At 45.9% G+C, this 21,105-nt stretch overlaps 1 protein-coding gene across 1 annotated transcript in view; it reads right to left on the bottom strand.

The window, feature by feature from the left end:
* The window catches only part of LOC105191045 (serine-rich adhesin for platelets), a 70,159-nt gene that overhangs the window by 16,290 nt on the left and 32,764 nt on the right, over positions 1 to 21,105 (bottom strand). Inside the window, exons 2-16 of the mRNA XM_011154145.3 lie at positions 19,722 to 19,782; positions 10,918 to 11,100; positions 10,429 to 10,688; positions 9,790 to 10,044; positions 7,886 to 8,071; positions 7,535 to 7,800; positions 6,827 to 7,287; positions 6,416 to 6,538; positions 5,909 to 6,331; positions 5,465 to 5,753; positions 5,053 to 5,250; positions 4,891 to 4,974; positions 4,735 to 4,800; positions 3,665 to 3,745; positions 3,066 to 3,573 (exon numbers count right to left, since the gene is read on the bottom strand). Of these exons, the coding sequence (XP_011152447.2) occupies positions 3,066 to 3,573; positions 3,665 to 3,745; positions 4,735 to 4,800; positions 4,891 to 4,974; positions 5,053 to 5,250; positions 5,465 to 5,753; positions 5,909 to 6,331; positions 6,416 to 6,538; positions 6,827 to 7,287; positions 7,535 to 7,800; positions 7,886 to 8,071; positions 9,790 to 10,044; positions 10,429 to 10,688; positions 10,918 to 11,100; positions 19,722 to 19,782 (3,444 nt within the window). The remainder of the gene's footprint in view (positions 1 to 3,065; positions 3,574 to 3,664; positions 3,746 to 4,734; positions 4,801 to 4,890; positions 4,975 to 5,052; positions 5,251 to 5,464; positions 5,754 to 5,908; positions 6,332 to 6,415; positions 6,539 to 6,826; positions 7,288 to 7,534; positions 7,801 to 7,885; positions 8,072 to 9,789; positions 10,045 to 10,428; positions 10,689 to 10,917; positions 11,101 to 19,721; positions 19,783 to 21,105) is intronic.

Raw genomic sequence — 21,105 nt, 5'->3', positions numbered from 1 at the left:
TCGGCTTCCGATGCTGACCGAGTAACGCGATGTGAGTCGGGCTGCTGTTACTTCGCGGAGCTCTTGTCGGCGATCAAATTGCTGAACACCGACTCGATCTCGATGGTCGAGGACTCGTGGGACTCGGTAGTGAAGCGACCGTAGCGATTGCTGAATTCGCCCTCGATCGGTAAAGTAGAACGCTCGACTCCTGGACGGATCTCATTGACGGACTCGTCGTCGTCGTCGGCGCTCGGTCCCGAGCTCGGTACCGAGAACGACGTCGAGGTCGTCGAGAGGAAATGATCCGCCGGGACCCTGGTGGTGGACGTCAGCGACGAGTACTTGGTCTTGATGAGAATCTTCTGCCTCTCAGTAGTGCCAGATTCCACTACTGAGGTGACCAACCTGGTGACCAACGGCTTCGCCGTCGTCGTGCTCGCGTAATCCACCAAGTTCGAGTCGTAGGGCGAGTCGCCGCTCCTCAGCGCCGGCTTCGTCGTCCTCAGCGACTGTTGTTTCCTGTGAACTGCGTCCGCGGCGTAGTCGAACTTCTTGGCTGGTATCAGGGTTTCCGTGACCGCTGCTTCCGTGGTGGTAGCGATCGACGGACGCTTCGAGTACGAGCGTGTCCGGAAGTACTGCCAAGTCGTTAACTCCGGCAGTGTCGTATCCGTTACAGTCGCCTCTTCGACCTTGACGTGACCGCGTTCTAGGAGTCTGTAACGCGTGCGCGGTTGTCTGAAACTCGACTGCTTGAGCCTAGCATCTTTCGTTTCTGGTGTGTCCTCGGACTCCTCGGGCGCCGAATCCAACAGATGGAATCGCCTAGGCGACAGAGCCTCTTCGGGATCAAAGGGTCTTTTCAGGACAACAGGCACCTTATATCGCGGGCGAATCTCGAGTCTCTGGTTAGTGCTCAATGTCGAGGGATGCGTACTTCGATCTGCGACTTCCGTTGCGCCAGTCGCGCGATCCTCGAGGTCCTCTATATGATCCAAGAGGTAACTTCTGGAAGCCGTCGACGATGACGGGGTATAGCGTCTCCAGAATTCCGCGGAGTCATCTCTCAGGACAGCGCTGGTCGAGGCCGGCTCGTTGCTCACGCTATGACTCCTCGAGGTCGTATCTTCTGTAAGTTCTTCTTGCCCGACTTCCAAGTCGCGAGAATCGTTTTCCACTTCCTTATACTTGAGATCCTCGCGAAGTGTGCTGGGGAAGCTCGTAGAAGAAACCGGGTAGCGTCTGATGAAGAGGTTACTCCTGCGCTTCGAAAGAACCTCTTGGCTATTGGTCTCCGCCGACGACGGCGCTAGAGGGTATCGGTTGGTCGTATTTCCCGTGGACGACACCGGATTCTTACGAATAAACTTCTTACGCGCGTACCTCGTTTCGAAGCTCGGCTTCGTGACTTGCGATGAGTCCGCCTCCGACAACGTAGAGGTTGTCTGCGTATGAACAGTGGATAAATCATCGGATTCAGTGGACGATAGCGTTTCCTCCAAGAACACGTCGCTTTCCGTGAGATCGGCTGAGGCGGTCGCCAACGTGGACTCTACCGTGGTGGCTTCTGTGCCGATCTCGCTCGTTGAGCGGTACTCTTGGTCGACAGCTCCGTTGTCAATCGTGGACTCAGCAGTGCTGAGGAAATCAGTGATTCCTTCGTCGTCAGAGGACGTCGTGGACTCCGGGACAGGTGTCTCTAGAATGACCTTCGCGAAGCCGTCGACGTTGTCATCAGTGGACAAAGTAGTTTCTGTGATTCCGGCTAAAGTGGAGTCTTCCATTTGGCTGGTGATTGTTGATTGACCGGTAGTGATGGTCGACTCTTCAGCGTCCTTATGGCTATTCATCGGAGTCGTTGATTCCGGGAAAGGATTCGAGGTATCCTGTGCTTCCTCAAGAATAACCTCGGCCGAAATCGGGGACGAGGTGTCTGAAATCGGACGTATACGCCTGATCACTTTTCGCCTGCGCGTTACCTGCGATGATTTCTGCTCCTCCTCCTCCACCTCGACGACATTGGCGGCTGTGCTTGACACGGGTCTTCTTCTCAAGATGACTTTCCGTCTCCTTGGTGCTTCTGATGCACTGTCGAAGGAGGCGTGTTCGGTGGAGACGATCGTCACCAGGTCGGGATTAAACTCATGGCTCTCGACCTGCGAGGTCGTCGTGGCGATAGCATCCTCGGGTCGATCGCTCGTGTAGTCCACCTTGTCGCTGAAGACAGTGGTGACGTCAATCTCCGCGTTGGGTTGCACAGTGTAGGTCGATGGCTCGATGGTGTTGGACTCAACAGCAGAATCAACTGTCGTGGCTTCCTCTTGGGATTCGAGTCGTGTCGTCGCCAGCGTCGTTACGTCGTTCTCCTGATCGACGACGTTGGACAAGTCGCTTCTTTCGACTTTGTCGAGTTCTACGGTGGTCTGCTCATCGACAATCTTCAACGTCGTTGCCGTAGATACGGCTCGCTTCTGATTCGAGTCGTCGTTCGCTTTTCGTGCCGACTCCGATTCTGAGTCCACATTGTTCCTCTTCTTCGTGTACTTGCTTCTGTCGTATAAGTCACGGTTAACAGTGGCGGGTCTCCTGAAGACCCTGATATTCGTGACCTTCTCGTTGTTTTCGTCATCGTTGCTCTCGGACCGCGAGCGGGACGACGGGTTCCTCTTCGAGCCACCTTGCGTTATCCTGACTATAGGACTGTCGTCCAACTCGTTGACCTTGGTAGATTCTGTTCTGCTAGGTCGCCGGTATCTTCTCCTGAAAGCGCCGCCGCTCGCGGTGCTGCTGGTGGTCGTCGTGGTCGCCCTGTTCCGGTCTCTGTACCTTCCCGGAACAGGATTCGCGGATGTGTCTTCCGTTCGCGACCTATACGTCGGCGGGGTGTACCTGTTGGAGCCCCGGATGCGCGGTCTGCTAGTGTCCTTGCTCCTGAACGTGTGCGTTTCCGTACGCGGAGCGTCCAACTGTTCCACCGGTTCATCCTCAGCGACTCGGACTCCATTAGTCGGTCTCGTCCTTAACCGAACTCGCCCCACGTACGGACTGGACGAGCGCGTGAGGTTTCGCGATGATATACTCACCTTGGGTCTCGCTTGGTTGCTCGACGGGGTCGTCGTCTCGGACGAGCCGCCGGGTCTTCGCCTGGTAAAGCCGAACGGCCGCGGTTGCGACACCGCAGCGATCGTCGATCTGCTCGCTGTGGTCGTGGTCGCCAACTGGCTCGTGCTACTGCTGGCTGGCACAGTAGTCAGCAGGATCTCCGTCGCAGAGTCTTCCACCAGCTTCACCGGTTCCGTGGTGGTGGAATAGATTGCAGCGTCGATCGCTGGACTGACGCTCGACGACGGGTTGTCTGATGACTCGACGCTGATGACGGTGATGACTTCGGTAGACGTCGAGGTGGTCGGTGTGACAGTTGTAGATGACGAGGTCGTCGTACTGGCTGGAGTACTGGACACTTCGGGGTATTCTTCTGCTCTCGTAGCTGCAGTGGTCTCACTTGTAGGCTTCGATAACGATGTTATCACGCTGGGTAAGTTCTCGGGGATTTTGGAAGTGGTGCTGCGGAATCTTTGTATGCTGACGTACCTAGAAGATCCATGGGAGAACATTAGGAACTGTATGATATTGCCGAAGTAGTCGAGAAAAAAAGAGAGAGAGGAACGTTGTTTGTAAAAACCTAGATTTTGTCGTTGACGAGCCGTCATCCTTCTCCGCCGATTGATCCGCGTCTTCCGAACCGTCATCTTTCTCTGAATTCCTAAAGTTATTCATAACGAATGTAAATATCTTAAATTGAAATATTTTTTCATCGTTTTGTTTTCGTAAGGTTGGTATTGAATTTTCTAAAATGCCATTTATTATGATTCGTTGGTGCACATAAGCTTAAAAATAACTGTTGATGGAATGAGTGACGAACTGTATTATATTCAACACTGCATTCGATATGAATTCTAATAAGGAAAAATGCCGTTAAAGCATGTGAATTCATTTGCTCTGTTTTTGGGGAAAATACTTTGTCCCACAGTAAATATTGCATATGCTGTGCATTGGTTTCGTCGCTTTAAAGATGGTGGTTTTGACGTAATTGATCGTTTGCGCTTTGGAACGCCATGAAAGCATAAGTCAAGTTGGAAGCGTTATTGAATGAAAGCCTATTCCAAACGCAAGTAGAACTTGCAGAATAGCTCGGAGTTGACCAAACAACAATTTCAAGGCGACTGCATGAAATGGGAAAAATTCAGAAGTTCGGAAAATGGCTGGCACATGAATTGTCGCAAAACAGCATTATTCATACAGCACAAAAGTTGCAGCAATATTGTTGCGACATTGCAATATTGTTCCAACGTTGCAGCAACGTTTTTTCAACTTTGTGTGCTATATGGATATACGCCGATTGCGTACGTGCGTTTTATTGCTTTCCAAATAGCGCAAAAAAGATTTTTTGTCGAAAATTATTACTGGTGATGAAAAGTGGATTATGTATGATAATCCAAAACGCAGACAGCTTTCTACATCAATGGCAACATTAAATACAGTGTCGAATATAAAGTTTTTCGTCGTTCATTGGATAAACTGTTATTTTTAAGGTTATGTGCACCAATGAATCATAATGAATGGAGTTTTAGAAAGTACAATGCCAACTCATATAGCACACAAAGTTGAAAAAATGTTGTAGCAACATTGCAACGTTGTTTGCAATGTTGCTATACGTAGATACATTTGTGAGACGATTCTTTCCTTCCATACCTGAAAACTGAGCCTTGAACGCGGGAGGGTTTGGACGTTTCAGAGTTTGCCTCATTGTCCTGTTGCCTGAAAAACATTATCACAGAATATGAAGAATATTCAATATTACAGAATTCGCAGATATCGACTACGGATATCGAATACGTTTATATTTACTTGCTAAAGAAGGAGGGTCGTCGTCTACGAGTCGGTCTTCCCTCCTCGACTTCCGCTTCCTTCTCTCCCACGTCGTTCTCGTTCCTGAAAGTTCCCAAGTGCAGTCAGAGACGTACGATGTAAAGTGTGTGAGCTGTGATGCCGTTCTACTAATCGTTATACCTGGACGTTGTGGTGGAAGGTCGTGCGCGTCGGATGTTCACATAATTCGGTGTCACTCGTTGAGTGGACGAGCTACCCTCTAATGGATTACTGACGCTCTGCTCTTCGGTGAAAGCTGTCTCGGCGTTATCGTCCTCTTCCTCTTCCACCTCGTCGTCGTTGTCTTCGTTTCCTAACGTAGATTCTTTCCTGTTCGACCTGACACCGAAATGTACGTCATGAGAGGACACTCGACTTCATCTCAGTGTCGCTGAAATTTATTTACATCTCGACCGCCTTTTCACAGAGATTACAGCAGAAAGAGGAAGTTAAATTATACTCGAAGTTGAAGCTAACTGATGAAATCAGCCGATGGAAACCGGTTACTATCGTGCGTGTGTCCAATAATAAATAACTGACTGAGGAAACTCACTTGGGCCTCTCGATGGTGACGTACTGATGCTTCTGCGACCGTCTGAGACTCTTCACTTCGGGGATATCGTCCAAGCCTTCGAACTGCGCTCTCCCCGGTCCATTCACGTAGCTGGTCTCCGAAGACGACAGTACCGGTCGTTGACTGGCGATTTTGTTCGCTTGGCGATTCAACACGCGTTCGTACAAACTGCGACTGATCGCAGCCGGAGTGACGCTCACGCTGCCCGACGTCGTATCGGAGTTCTTCTCTTGAAGCAACAACTGTTTCTCCAGCTGTTCTATTCCGCCTAAAATTTACGAAAAGAGACATTCATTTGTCATTAAGTATGCATTTTATAGAAACAAAAATAATGTCCAATTATTAATTTATGAGAAAAAGGACCTGGGCGAGCTTGAACGTTTCGTAAGAAGAGTAGCGTAAAGAAATATTCAAAATACTCGCCTGCTTTCTTGATAAGATCGATCAGCTCCTTGATCACCCGTGGATCCTCCTCATCCTCGTTATTGACAGCTTTTTCCTGCTCGCTCGGTCTCGATGTTGTGGTCGTACTCAGTCTGTTTCTAGTGAGCGTTTTATACACGAGCGGCTTCGCCGTCGTGGTGCTTCTCGGCTCCTCCTTCACCTCCTTTTCTTCGCTCTCTTCGATCTCACCCTCGTCATCCTCGTAATCTTCCTCCGAATACTCTTCCTCTTGCTCCTCCTCCGCTTCCGCTGTCGCGGTTGTCGTGCTGTGCAAGTAAGTTGTTCGGCTGGTCGCGGCCGTAATGGGTGACCTGGTGGTCGAGACGACGGACGTCTTCGACTTGGGGCAAATGACGTTGCGCGGGTAATCGCAGGAGTCCGCCGCCTTGTTGAATACCAAGCCTGCCAACCGAGTCATCGAGAGAGAGGCGTTAGAGACGAGCTAGAGTTTTACTTTGTAAGAATGCGATCTTTCCTCGTGTTTACCTGAGGGACAGGTAAACTGATGCGCAACCACGCCTAGCCCGCCTGGACCACTATCCAGACACCAGAAATACTTCTTGCAATCTCGGGGATGCGAGAAGAAGCCTTCGTCTTCGCACTTGAAGTCTGTAAAAATGAATACCAAAAATCTTCAGTTCCATCTAGCATAAAGATACCTCTCTTTCAGCCCTTCATAGTTTAACTTCTCAAATTTTCGACTCTTTGAGTAACCAACCAAGTTGAGCTTTCTTAGCGGAAAAGTATTACTGGCAATGATAAAATGGCCAGTGATAAATCACTGAGCAACGAATAATCCATTACTGACCAATTTATTTCAGCCTCTGCAATACTTTTCTAGAAGAGTTCCAAGTGAACAGTTGATGTCTCTTTATAGTTCTCATCCTTAGAACTTACCAGTTCCTGGGTCAGGAGTGGTCGGTGGTTCGGGAGTCGTTAGCTTGTTGCTCAAAGACTCGCCGTCGTCGGCCTTGGTCTGTCCTTTGCGTCTTGATTGCTTCCTACGAGAGCTTCCTGCAGAGCCGCTTCGCGTCTTGCTTCGACTTCGATTTTTCGGCCGCTCGATCTTCTCCGTCACCCTGACGGTGTTTCTGCCCTCTATGTCCTCATCCGAGGACGGTTCGTAGGATCTCCTCGATACTTCTCGATCCTCTTGCTCTTCGTAGCTCGCTTTCGGCCTTGTGATCGTACGATATTTGGTTCTTGCGGAGGATACGCGTTTCCTCGCGGTCGGAGCTGCTGTGGTGGTGCTTCTGCGGCTGCTCGAAGTAAACTTGCGAGAGAGGGAATTGCTCTGGCCAGTCTGGTTGCGCGTCTTCTTCCGGCTGTCTACTGACTTTATCTTGTCGATCGTATTTCTGATCCGCGTGATAACACGAAATATCACATTTTTATGTTTAAATTACAGCGAGATACCTGCCAGTGCATGGGGAAGAAAATGAAGAACCTCACATTCTAAGCTGGCACACTCATATGAATTAATTTTCAAGATCATGGAAAGCCTTGAAATCCTGAATCTGAATTGACATCTTCCACCGAAACAAAACTCGCCTTTTAGATCTTTTTAAAGTAATGAACGGCGATTCTCATCTTGGCAGGACTTACCTGTTGTTCGTGAGCAGAGCCTCCTTGGCTGCCTCAATCAGCGGGTAAGGCCGGCCGTGGCACTTGCCGCGGAAGTCATCATTGTCGATTGACCAGAACATGATCCCTCCCAGCTTCTTCTCGTTCACGTAGCGAGCCTTCAGCTTGACAATGTCCTCGTCGTCGTAGCCGACCCACTGGTCACCTTTGAAGGCATACGGTCCCATGGCGTTGGGGTTCGGTTGGATGACCTCCCACTCGTCAGAGTCCGTTATGCCCTCACAAATCTGCCGAGTTAAAAAGTCCGCATTGCGCACAAATCACACACAAGAGCACCCTGCCCCGTCAAGTGAAGTTTCCCCGCAGGCTCACCTCGTAATAGGCGAGGTAGCCTTTCTCCCGAGTGGCCTCTCCTTCGACGCCCGGGCCGTCCGCGGGTGAGCCGAGCTCGGTCGCGTCTTGGTTGAATAAGGTGTACGATCGGCCATACGTCGGAATTCCAAGAACGATCTTGTCCGCGGACGCGCCTTTCTCCAGGAGATGGCTGATCGTGTGGTCCTGGAACGATCGCTCGCTGGTGTATATTGCGCAATCAAATTTACTCGAACATAATATCATAATTACCAGTTCCCTCAAAGTAATAATAATAATAATAGGGTAAGTCTGGGATAGATGGACATAGGGGATAGATAGTCAATTGCTATAATTTTGTTAATATATGCTAGGCGTCAGCGTTGATCAGTCAGTTGTGAGTTGGATCTACTACGAGTAGGCGTGTCTTTTCCTGATGTATAAAAACACTTATCGTGAGTAAATAAATGTTTTATGTTTCTATTAACCTCCAAAATGTTTGATATGTCGGAAAAGTATCTTGCGAATACGGTTTATTTTGAGTTAGACTTGGGCTTAACTAAAAAAACTAAAAAAACTATCTAAAGACTAAAAAAATATCGTATTTGCGTACTTAACCTCAAAATTCATCACCGAGATTACATTTCACGCGGTATACACATCTTTACGCGAACTTTCCAAACGGGATAGATGGTTCTCTAGTAGCACACTTCATTGGCGTTACATTGGATACGATAACATAAATTAGAGTTACATTGGTCCAATGTGTCCCAATATGCAGCCAATATTGGTTAGACATTAAATTATAATATATCGTCAATATTGCATAGTATTGTTATACTAATATTGACTTACACTGGGGTTACATTGGCCCAATGTATCCCAATATGCAGCCACTATTGGTTAGACATCAAATTACAAGATCGCCAATATTGCATAGCATTGTTATACCAATATTGACTTACATTAAGGTTACATTGGCCAATATTGGGAGCCCAATTTGTAGCCAATATTGGCTTAACAATGTATATGTTACTAGGGTTCATTTTTATCAGGGTTAGATGGGCAGCCTATTTAGTGAGAAATAGCAAGCAATGGACATCGGATCAACGTTTTCTAGATGTTTTAGACATATATAAGACGTCGATCCGATATCTATTCGACTATCATTTTTCCTTGGGTACCTAACATTAAAAACTTCAGTACATTTTATTTTCAGTACATTACAACTTCTTGTTTCGTTTAAAGATGTCGAATAGATCTCTCTTTCTCTTCTCTCTCTTTAATAAACAATGTTTTCCCATAGGGCCTTTTTCTGTACTGCCACTTTTCAACCTTTTCTCCAATGTTGTCCTTGGTTTCTATAAGAAACTTGTGGAAATGTTTTATTTTATTAATAATTAATAAAAGGATTAATAAAAAGGTTAATAATTAATAAAATGATGTAAAGTACTAAAAAATAAGTAAAGATAAACAAATTTCTACATTATTATAGGCCTGCCCAACTATCCCTTCACGACCATCTTAACCCGGACACACCTGATCATCTATCCTTCACAGAATATTTTTAATAATTATTATTGATGTCCATGAATTCTTTTCACAAAAATTCTTCTGTACCTTAAACATTACCCTCTACTGAGTGTGTTAATATGTTGTTGATCATTTCCAATTAAAAATTAAAAAAACTATGTCCATCTATCCTATCTATCTACTTATCTTAAAGCCCGTATCAGACTATGGATTGGGGTTGAGTATTGGATTGAAATTTAACCAATCAGGGCTAAATTTGCTATATTTGAGATTATTTTCTTTTTCTCAATTGGTCAAATTTCAATCCAATGTCAATCCCAATCCATAGTCTGTCATACTGGTTTAATAATACTCGAATACCGACGCGACAGAGGCACGAGAAAGGCACTCACGATAGTCAACTCGGCGTCGTAATTGTACTCGTTGTCCTCTTCCAACGGGTACAGCGGCGAGTGATGATTGACAGCGGGCTCGTACGCCGAGTGATAGTCGTAGGACAGCAGATTGACGAAGTCCAGGTAGTCGTTGAGTCTGGGCACGTCGTAACCTTTGTCTATGTACTCGATGCCGGCCGGCATCGCCATCGACAACAGCAGGCGCGGTCTGCCGGTCTTCGAGGCCTCCCGCTCAAACTCGTCGCGAAGTTCCTGTCGAAGTTCCGCAATCAACGATCGACGTTGATCAGCGACGTTTACGCGCGGCGTCGCGATCGACGATAACGCGCCGCGTCGTTCTCTGATACGACGGAAGCAGCCGCGCGCTGTTATTAAGCCGCCGCTTTCCTTCGCGTTTTGATTCCTATCAGAGGAGGCGCGCGCTTTGTAGCAGCGACTCGCAATTAGTCACTTCTCACTCGAGTTACTCGCGAGCGATTCGCTTCCCCGATTAGAGCCAAGTGGCGCAATCGGTTTCCCATCCGCGTTTCCGCCGCCGGTCGTGCTTCCCGCGGCGAGATCTTCGGCGCGAGTAGGGAAATCTGCGTGTTCCCTGTCGTTTATCGGCGATAAACGCCGCGTATTCGGCGCACGTACCTGCACGAGGTTGGCGTAATTGTCCTTATCTCGCGGCTTCCCGCCGTCCCTGAAGGCCGGATACTCCCAGTCGAGATCGAGGCCGTCGAAGTGATTCTGCCTGAGAAACTTGACGGTGTTCTTCACGAACTCCCGTCGCTTCGCCGGATCCGCCACCATCGGCGAGAATCGGCTGGAGCCCTCGTTCCAGCCGCCGATGGCCAGCATCGTCTTCAGGTTCTTGTTGTAAGTCTTGAGGCCGGTGAACTTCGCGTAGCCACCTGTCGCATGAGCGGGCGAGCGCGCGAGCGTGTTAATCGGCGCGAGTGAAAGTTAAATATCAGCCGAAGATGACGTTCCTCGGCCGGAGTCGCACGGTGCGACGACGACGCAACCGCGAATACCTCGCGTGGTCGAGACGGCTCGGGTGGTCGGAGCGGACGGAGGAGATAAATCGAAGCAACGCACGACAAATGTCGCGCGCGTGTCGTTCTTCTACGTACGTCTCACCTTTCTCGATGTCTTGGTACTTGTCGAACGGTTTCAGCGCGTTGTCCTTCGTGAAGCCGCCGAACGCGTAGATCAGGTGAGTGCACAGGTACGGATTGATGTTCTGCGGTGAGAACTTGGCTGTGCCAGGCCGGTACACCGACCAGTTCGTGTAGTAGCAGACGATCCTGCGCTCGGCGATTCCTGCAAGACGAGAGTGCACTAATGAGCGCGAGAGGAGGATGCTTTTCTTGTCGGCACGACTCTTCGGAGTGCCGTCTTCCTATTTTTTTGTCTCTAGACCAGGGATTCCCAATCGGAGATGCTCACACCCTCTAGGGGTATGGAAAAACTTCTTGGGGGTGCGAGGAAAAGTGATTGCAATTAATATTGCGATTAAGATGAATTCTGGAATAATCCGGCATTTTTACTATCAAATTAAAAATCAAATTAAAAATTTAAAAAAAGTTATTAAAATTATATATTTTATACGTATCCGTACATATATATTCATTACGTATCACTATGCGAAGTTTGATATCATGGATAATAATTTTATAATATTAAAATGATAGTTAATTTCTAAACAATACTATGTAATAATAAATTATTATAAATTAACTTCTTACTTTAAAACTCTAACAACTAATTTTTACCATAAAACATACGAATAATTTTTTTTTTAGAGGGTGCGAAGGTTCATTAATAAATTTTTAGAAGTGCGAAATACAAAAAAGATTGGGATCCCTGCTCTAGATTCTCTCTCTCTCTCTCTCTCTCTCTCTCTCTCTCTCTCTCTCTCTCTCTCTCTCTCTCTCTCTCTCTCTATGCATATGACGATCGTCGTCACATTTATTTTATGGACAACGTCTGGAGCAAAGGGAAAAAGAAGAGAGATCGTCATTTAGTTTGCGTTGTTTTTCCCAGTTATTTCGTTATGAACGAAGTTGAAGGATCTTTGGGGAAACTTAACTTAAAGACATACTAGCCCATATTTCAGCGTAAGTACATACATACAAGGTGTCCCATTTTAAATCCCCCAGGCAAATATCTCGAAAAATATAGAAGATACAGAAAAATGTTTCAGACAAAAGTTTGGTATGGTTTCAAGGGGACATAAAACAACTATATCAATTTGTTTATAGATGGCGCCATTTTCGAGATATTCACTTATCATTACTTTTCTTAAATGGAAACCTCAATTTCTTACTACACCATCTTTTTCTACCAATTAATTTGAGTAATTTTTATCTGAAACATTTCTTAATTACTTAATATCTTTTGAGATATTTAAGGAAAACTTGGTAACTTTTTCAATATTTAACTTACGATATCTCGCTAACTATTTGTCGGAAGAAAAAATAGTACTAGACTTTTTTACTCTATTTGGTTTCAAGAATATATTGTTACAATAGTGCCCTAACTTTTGTTAACTTATCGACTTTTAGAAATTTCAAAATCATCAAATTAACAAAAATCAGGGTGCAACTTCAGGCAACTTTTGTCTGAAATATTTTTCCGTATCTTCCATATTTTTCGAGATATTTGTCTGGGGGATTTAAAATAGGACACCCTGTATATCCATTTATCATATCGCGCTGCGTACTACATTAAATGCCATTTAGAGTACTTAAAATTACAAATTTATGTTTTCTCTACTTTACCAACAGAAAGTAAAAAAAAACTTAACTAGAATTTTTTCCAGACAGTTTCATAATAATTTTCTCTCCTTTCCCTAATAAGGAATGTATAATCAGTAAGAATAAAGTACAGTAAGAATAAATAATAATCCTCTTAAAAGGAAGATTAAATAATCTGTGTGTATAAGAGGAAATTTATATTAAAATCAATAAGATTTGCATTATACATATAACATATAATTCCTCTAACTTTAAGAATAATGTGTTAATAATATTTTCCTTTTAATTTTAAAGGAATCCTCTTGAGGCCATATATAAGAATAAAATCCTCTAAAATTTAAATGATTCCGCTTGTTCTGAAATAATTTTTTTTCGGTGGGTCTTATACTCTTCTTCTCATACACTCTCCCTCATACACAAAAAAGTTGGTTGTTTTCTTGTTGGTTTTCTTCTTGATTTCTCCTTATTTCGAGTAAAGTGGGGTGGGGGGGAGGACATTGTGTCAGTCGCAGGCGATGAGTTGCGAAAAATCAGTCTCTCGATGGCGCGTGGCGGCGATTTTCCGCCATTTTCACTGCCGTGAAACGCAAATTAATGCACGCTTGCCGGACGCGTGCAGATTCGCGCGTGGTGTGCGTGTCATGTATACACGACATACGCACTTATGGCTGCCTGGCGAGAAACACAGGTGGGTATGCGGGGCATACGTGAAGCCGAGCACTCACACTCGCGCGCCAAACGCGGAGAGAACGCGTAGATGGCTGTGAGAGAAAACGCCGCCGCGGGAGAAATTGAAACGCGATTGAACTTTCGTCCGTGTGCAAAGAAATAGGCGCCGCATCGGCCGTTCCGGTGCGCGCGGCGCAACAGGTGCTGTTCCGATCGGCTCCGAAAACATGGACGCTCGCGTCGCGAAATCTCTGTGCGGCTCTTCGCAAATGCGTGCGAGTCCGTAACGGAAAATACGGCGTTTCGCCTTTCGTGCAGCGATCTCCGGATTGCAGAAGTCAAATCGGTAAGATTCGTCCGCATACATCTCCGTTGGAAACTCGATACTGAAATATTTGTGCGAAACTTGGTTCACCTCGAAATATCGTCACTACGCAAAATAAATGAGATGCTGGATTTTACACGCCGCTTTAGGCTGGTATTCATAGTCGGATCTTATATAGAGTGTCTCAAAATGCACGATTATTCTTTGGGGATGTGAAAGAGAGTGAAATTCTGAGTCGAAAGTCCCTCTTCCATTTTTTCCTCCGTTCATTAATAACAATGTTATTAACGAGGAAAGTTGACCAATGGCGTGCCGCGCACGACTGTTGCGCAGTGTCGTACACTGGCGCGGGACTCCGCCCTGCGCTGACGCCGAAATTTGTTTTTATTTGATGATATCAAATAACTAATTTATTATCCATTTAATGAGGTTAAAAAGTCGAAAAATATCTCACTTCTTCCTTTGTCTTCACAGTTCGTTGCTTATGTTTTGAATCTCATTGAGTTTAGAATTGAGGAACCACTACTAAAGAGTATCTCGTGCAAGAAGTAACAACAACTCTGTCAGCCGTTTCGCAATTCGCGAGACATCGAAGATGAAAACGTAAACATGGGAAAAGCAAAATAAAAGATAAAACGAGAATTTATTGTGACGAATTAACACATTATAAAAGAATACATGGAATACACATTATATAGTTTTTGCGGACAACGTTTGAACAGGCGCTGTAAGAATTCGATCTTTTTCCACTGAAAAACCATTGGTCTTTATCATTTAAAATAACATTTAATAAAATTTCTACTTTTTAACTTGTTTTCAATCGTTTCTTTATGTTTTTGTATTGATTAAAAATGATGATAAATCAATTAGCTCATCAAACGGATGATAAATGAGCTATTTGATATTATCAGATAAAGACAAATTTCGGTGCTAATAGGGCGGAGTTCCGTGCCAGTGTACGGCACTGCGCGATAATCGTGCGCTATTGGTCGACTTTCTTCGTTAATAACTTTGTTATTAATGGTCGGAAGAAAAAATGGAAGAAGAACTTTCGACTCAGAATTTCACTCTCTTTCATATCCCCGAAAGATAATCGTATGTTTTCAGACATCCCGTATTTAAGACCGTTTTAAGTTCATCTTCAGATGTACAAATTATTTCATTGGCTACGGAGTATTAGAAAGTGAACTTAAGACAATCTTAAATATGAGACCTGACTGTGAATACCGGACTTAGATTTCCATTTGTAGAATTCACGGGGGACCGACCTTCCCTCCCACGGCGTCTCGCAACGCTGAGCTATGGTCATAGTTACGCGGGCGGTCGAATAGAATTGCGATATTTCGCGCGAATAATTTCATACTGCACAATCCGATAATGCAACTTTCTTCGGATCGTCTCGCCGACGTAATGGCGAGCCGCAGCGCCACGTAATACGATCGAAAATAGTCTCGCAAGAGCGATAGCGTTACGCGAGGGGGATATTGTTTCTCCGTTATCTCATCCGAGTGTTTAATTGGCCTAATGCATGCACACATACAAACAAATACGCATCCGTGTGTGACGGTATGCATCTCGTTGGCCCGCTTCGCACGCGCGTAATCGAGCGCGCAAAGGCTGACTTTGACGGCACGCCATGGCGAGCCGAGCCAAGCTGAGCTGAGCCATGCTGAGCGGAGCGCATACTTTCGACTCGCGAATTACTCGCACTACGTGCTTTCACCGATCGAGCGTGGAACGAGGCCGAACGAGACGGCCTGCAGGAACAATACGAGCGGTGCCTGCGAATTAAGGCCGGTGTTGACCCTGACCAGAAACGCGCGACAATTCGACGAGGTCGGCGAATATCCCCGCCAGCGAGCAGCCTCGAGATCGCCGGCTGCCAATTTCGTCGGCGAGAAAAACATCCGTAAAGATACCTAAGCGACGTCTCGATTTTCCAAATATCTCCTCTGATCCGACGACCGGTGTCTCATAGAATTGAATTACGCGATGGACGGAACTCGGACGCGACTCGGCGACACAGTGCTTGAAATCTGGAAGAAGCTGGCCGAAAGTCTCGGTGTACTTTTTATTATTACTTTTCGTAATATCGATATGTATAAATATACAGCTTGAAATCAAGCTTCTTCGAAATTTCTCAACAAATTATGTTTTGGGTCTTTTTGCACTTAATTAATATACTTTTTAATACATTTTAATACTTTTACATTAGTTTATTTTTTTTCTAGATTTCGAACACTGTGCGACACAAGGAGAGGCGACACGCGACATTTCGAGACGTGTCTAGGATTGCCAGATGTCTTCCTCGGCGAAGGATTGTTCTTCTTTCTAGCCAAGACTTTCATATCCTGCCAAGAACGCTATTTGTTCTTTTCTACCACTACTACGAGTCATAGTAGTGCAAAACATGTGCAATAATTTGTCCCAAAGTACGAAAAAATAGCAGACGTATTCCAGCCAATGATTTTTTCTTTCTTCTTCTCTCGCATCCATTTGTCTCGACGAGAGCTATAGCTTTTATTAAGAAAAAAAAATCGATTTCTATTTAAAAAAAATGATCGTTAGTGAATTTCTCGAACGTGGCGCCATCTGCAAATAAATTGATATCGCCATCTGATGTCTCCTATGAGGTCAAAGAACTTTTGTACGAACCATTTTTTTTATAAAAGGAATGGGGAAGAGACATGTTTCCTAGACGCTCATTGGTCGAGACAATCTTATTCTATGTATACGCATCTATGTCATTTTGTGTGCAATGGCCCCTATATATGCAATTGAAAATTAAGGAATTTTTGCAATACCATTATTCGCTCAGAAATAACGTCGCAATGTACGCGATCAATAGCATTCACGATCAACGTTTACCGTATCTGAGAGACGGTATTGCAAAAACTTCCTATTGACGTCCGAAAAGACGACAGATTTTCTATAGTATAACTAGACTGCTAACTCCCTTGTATACTGTAGCACAAAATTGACCCCAAAAAGTATGTATTAGATAAGGGAATCAAACATCTACGCATACGTGAAATTGGTAGTCCACAAGGAGAGGGGCTACATAAGCAATATGGCCCATCCAATTAGAAGAAATGTGTTTTGATTCAACCAATCAGACGTGAATGTCGGACCACCAGAACGGTAGATATTTTTCGGAGTCATGTACTGAGTCGGAGTTAGCAGTCTAGTTATACTATAAAAGTCTGTGCGACAGACGCATTCCAGCTGACGACCATCCCTTTTCTTGTTCATCAAAATTTTCAGCCGCGCGCGCGCGCGTCCTTCCCTACCAACTTATAAATCTGACAATACCCCAAACGTGTCTGTCAAGGCGAATCGGGGATTCCGGAGCAGCGTGTGCGCGCGAGCTGAATTGCCTTGATTTCGTTAACGCGGTTAACAGACACACTTCTCCGTCGACCTGGCGGCCGGCAAAGATTGCCGATGCGGGAACGCTCGAGATTCTCTTTCACCGCTACGCCCACGAGGTGCATTCGCGATAGGTCCCACGCCACGTATCGCCGGTTATATACACGAACGGTGCGCGGTGCGGCGTATAGCCGCATTATAAAGCCGCGCGCATAACAGAACAGATAATATCGAGTAAGAGGCCCGCGCGATCCGCGCTCGCTCTCGTGATCGCGCGTTTTTCCGGATCGCCGTAGGACACGGCGGAAAAATCTCGTTCTCGCACACCTCAGCGATCACGAAGTGGAAAGCCTTATTAAAAGCCTGCTTATATACGGCAATCTCTTTCTCTCGCTCCGCGCTGATCGTCCATTGTGGAGGAATATGCCGTCGCTTCTTCCTCGATTCTTCGGCCATTTGTGGGAACGACAAGTTCCCCGAGAGGAATCTTTACTCTCTCGCGGCGAGCGCTCGCTGAAAGTGACGCCGCCGTAATCTAAAAATTGCCGTCCATTATATAAATATGTGCGTCTGGGAGTACTCGCTCAGTCATCACTGTTCCAATGAGTAGTTCTCCAGAGTGAGATGAACGGCCGCTGGAGCGACCGTTTGTCTTAAACGTGCGACGTGTCGGTCGTTCATCCGCGTAGTGACGAGAGAGCGAGAAATACTAGGAACTCGCCTAATGCCCAATTTCTTCTCCTCTAGATAAGTTGTCGGTAACTTTATCCATGAGATATCTGCCAGAATCGGTTTCCTTCACCTTTGGAAAGTTTGTATCCAGCAGATAAACTTATATGGTACCTGAGGTAACGGATATCTGGCAGATATGGATTTCAATCTGACATCAACCCCCGACATAACCTAAAAATTACAATAATACGTAATCTGCTGTTGCTGTTGCTGTTTTTATGAAAAACACAACATGGATTTGTTACTCATGAATATTAATATTTTTGTATCTGATGATGATGAGAGGAATTTGTGGAAAGAAGGCCCTATACAATAAGAAATAAAACAAACAATTTTCAAGTGTGGGGTGACACAGAATTTTTCGAACGATTTCATTTGAAAAAGGATACAGTGCTCGAATTATTACATGCAATTGAAGACCGATTGTTAATACTGTGAAAATTAATTTAATTGGTTAATATTAGCCCGGAAAAGAATATGTCGCTAGCAGAACATGGTGATTTATAATAAATTTCTAGTACATTTTGTGTGTGTCAAAAGCTAGTAGCTAGTGTGAGGAATAAGCTATTTGTTAGATACGTAACCAGAGGTTTCAGTGAAGAAAACGAATTTTTAGTTATCTGATGGATATCTTTATCTGGAAGATAGCTAGATGGAGGTGTGAAGAAACCGGGCATTACTCGACTGAGTGTTTTGAGGAAAACCGCGAAGTGCCGAAGTCGTGCTCGACTTTGGCTGACAGCTCGGCGAGAGACTGTCGCTATTTTCTACGGGATTCTTGCGGGAAACGCGACCGTTTGTCCGGTCAGCCGGAAAAACCGGCGATTTACGAGCGATCCGAGAGCGAGAGGGAGCAAGAGAGAGAGAGAGAGAGAGAGATAGATAGATAGATAGAGAGAGAGAGAAAGAGAGAGAGAGAGAGAGAGAGAGAGAGGGCCCGCTCTCCTTTTTCATCTCGCAGCAGTCGAGAGCAGTCCCACTCCGATTTCGTTCTTACTTATTACGGTCGCGGGATTGCTCTCTCGCGATCGCGCCGCGCGGAAACGATTATCGCCGTGAGATCCGTGAGGGTGCAGCGCGGCGGTTAAACGCCGGGGATCCGACAGTTAAGTGCCGCTTTACAGTTCGTTTCGCAAGGCGGGTTTACTTTGGCGGCCGTGTAAGCGCTCCCTCCGAGAGATTTATCTCGGGCTATAATTTATTTTTAAGACCCATAAGCGTCGCTCCTTGGTCGCCCGGTGCCTCGGCCCTGTCACACGGTAGTTTGCTCGAATTCGGAGGTATGGAGGCATTAACGACCTCACTCCTCGTTTAATCTCGAACGTGCCCACTTGTATCCCAGGCTCCCCCTAATCGCCACGAGCGATTTTTACTGTTAGGACTGAGGTAACGCGAAGCGACCATTACCACCCTGACTATCGCCATCTTGCCATTGAGATAAAGTAGAAACCGAAGGACGACCGCGACTCCGGTACTGTGCAACTTCTGTGGGATCATTTTCCCTCCCACTCTCGTATTTCGGAGGTGTTCGAATAGTTGCTGCCCCCCCAGTCCGCTGTAACAGGTCATCGCACAAGTGATGTTTCGTGACTTACTTTCCTCAGCGAACATAGATATCTCGCGCATTTAGACGACGCGTGTGTACACAAACTTTCCCCTGTGTGCCTTTGAAACGGTATTCCCTTTGTAGTCTACATCGAGCTCAAGCGTAAATGTAGGTATCAATGCTTTACACTGAAAGTGTTAGTTTCGAGAAACGATGTTACACTTACGGGATGACCTGATATACATGGGAACGGCGAGAGAAAAACAGAGAGAGAGAGAGAGAGAGAGAGAGTGAGAGAGAGGGAGAGGGGGGGGGAGGAAGAGAAGGCAAACGCGAACGAGTTCAATGGAGTTTTCGCCGAGGAAAAACGCGAGTGTGAATCGATGGATTCGCGAGAGACCTCAGGAGAGCCGGACACGCATGTCCTGTTCGCGGAGAGCCGGACAGCCTAGATTCAGCGAGCGAGAATTTTAATCGTTTCCCCCGCTAGCGGGAGAGAGACCATATACTTGCGCTTTTGCGCGGCGAGTCGTGAAAGTCTTACCATTTTGTATCGTCGCGAGTAGAATCCCCAGGAGGAGAAGCAGCGACGTCGCTCGCACCTCCTGTAACGGAAAAACAGATGCGTCGCATTAATAATTCATCGTTCTCCACGGCGCATGCGCGTGCGCGCGCGTGTCGCTCAGTGAGAGTGCCGCGCCGGGTAATATTAATTCGCTCGGCGCGTTCGCCGGCGACTTTCAGCGATTTCTCGTGCCGGCGATCGCGATTTCGGCCGCGCTTTTCGGCTTTTCCGCGTTGCCGGTCAGTCAGGAAACGCGCGATTAAAGCGTAACACCGTAAGTGCATTTCCCGCAGGCGAACCGGTCCGCCCCGCGCGGCGATGCAGTCTCGCCTCGAAAGACAATCGAAAATCGTTTTCGCTCACGTAGAGCGTCATAATTATACAGATATTTTTTAACGACCATGCGCGCGTAATACTTTCTCCCTTTCACAACCAGTTTTCCGTTAATTTATAATTATAAATAGAAGAGAGAAAGCATCTTCTTCGTCGCGCGCGCGTGCTCTCACGGGAGTTAACGGTACTGAGGATCTCGTGAAAAGATGGCCCAGGAAAGTCGAAGCGAACGTCGAAATCTACGACGACTCGCCAGCGACACGTAATTATTCATCGGCACTATTCAAGGCGCGCGATAAAATCGTTCTCTCGATGAAACAAACATTCGCGTACAGCCGCGATATAAAAAGTGTCCGCGAAAGTCAATGAACCCTCTCAGTGATCAAAGACGTAATCGATGATCGATGCGAGTAAGAAACGTCCATTCACTTGGCTTCTTTGCGCACAACTCTGATAATAGGCGCGAATAGGGAGAATAAACGATATAATATTTATGAATATAGTAACCACACACACACACACATACACACACATGTATGAAAATAATGCTAGCAGTGCCAGCTTGCTGAATGAGTTTCATTTTTCTTCTTTGCTGTTTCTTGGTGCACTCTGTCAACGACTGCGAGACGCTAACAATTGTCGCTTACTCGGATCGCGATATTGAGCAGCATATCTTTCTGATTGTCAAACTGAAACAATGTTGAGACCCGGACACGCAGAAAAACTTAAGCTTTAAGACGCGAGCAATCCCATACAGTACAAAAGTTGCTGCAACATTGCAATATTGCAGCAACGTTGCAGCAATGTGGCTGCAATTTTTGTGCTGTATAGAAATATAAAAGCAAGTGAAACAACATAGTTGAATATTTTTGGGCCATAGGAAGAATATTGACAATTTTGACTAATCGATTTCCTTACCGCTTGTGTCTTCGATTGTGTGTAGGTTCGATTACGCCAATATTATTTCGATTTCAAGTGAGATTTAAATATATGCTCGTCTTTCTTCAACTAGAAAGAAAGATAGAGATAA

This window comes from Harpegnathos saltator, unplaced genomic scaffold, assembly GCF_003227715.2.
Source record: "Harpegnathos saltator strain DR-91 unplaced genomic scaffold, Hsal_v8.6 scaffold779, whole genome shotgun sequence".
In the NCBI taxonomy this organism is placed as follows: Eukaryota; Metazoa; Arthropoda; class Insecta; order Hymenoptera; family Formicidae; genus Harpegnathos; species Harpegnathos saltator.
This window is presented reverse-complemented; position numbering and strand designations above follow the sequence as displayed.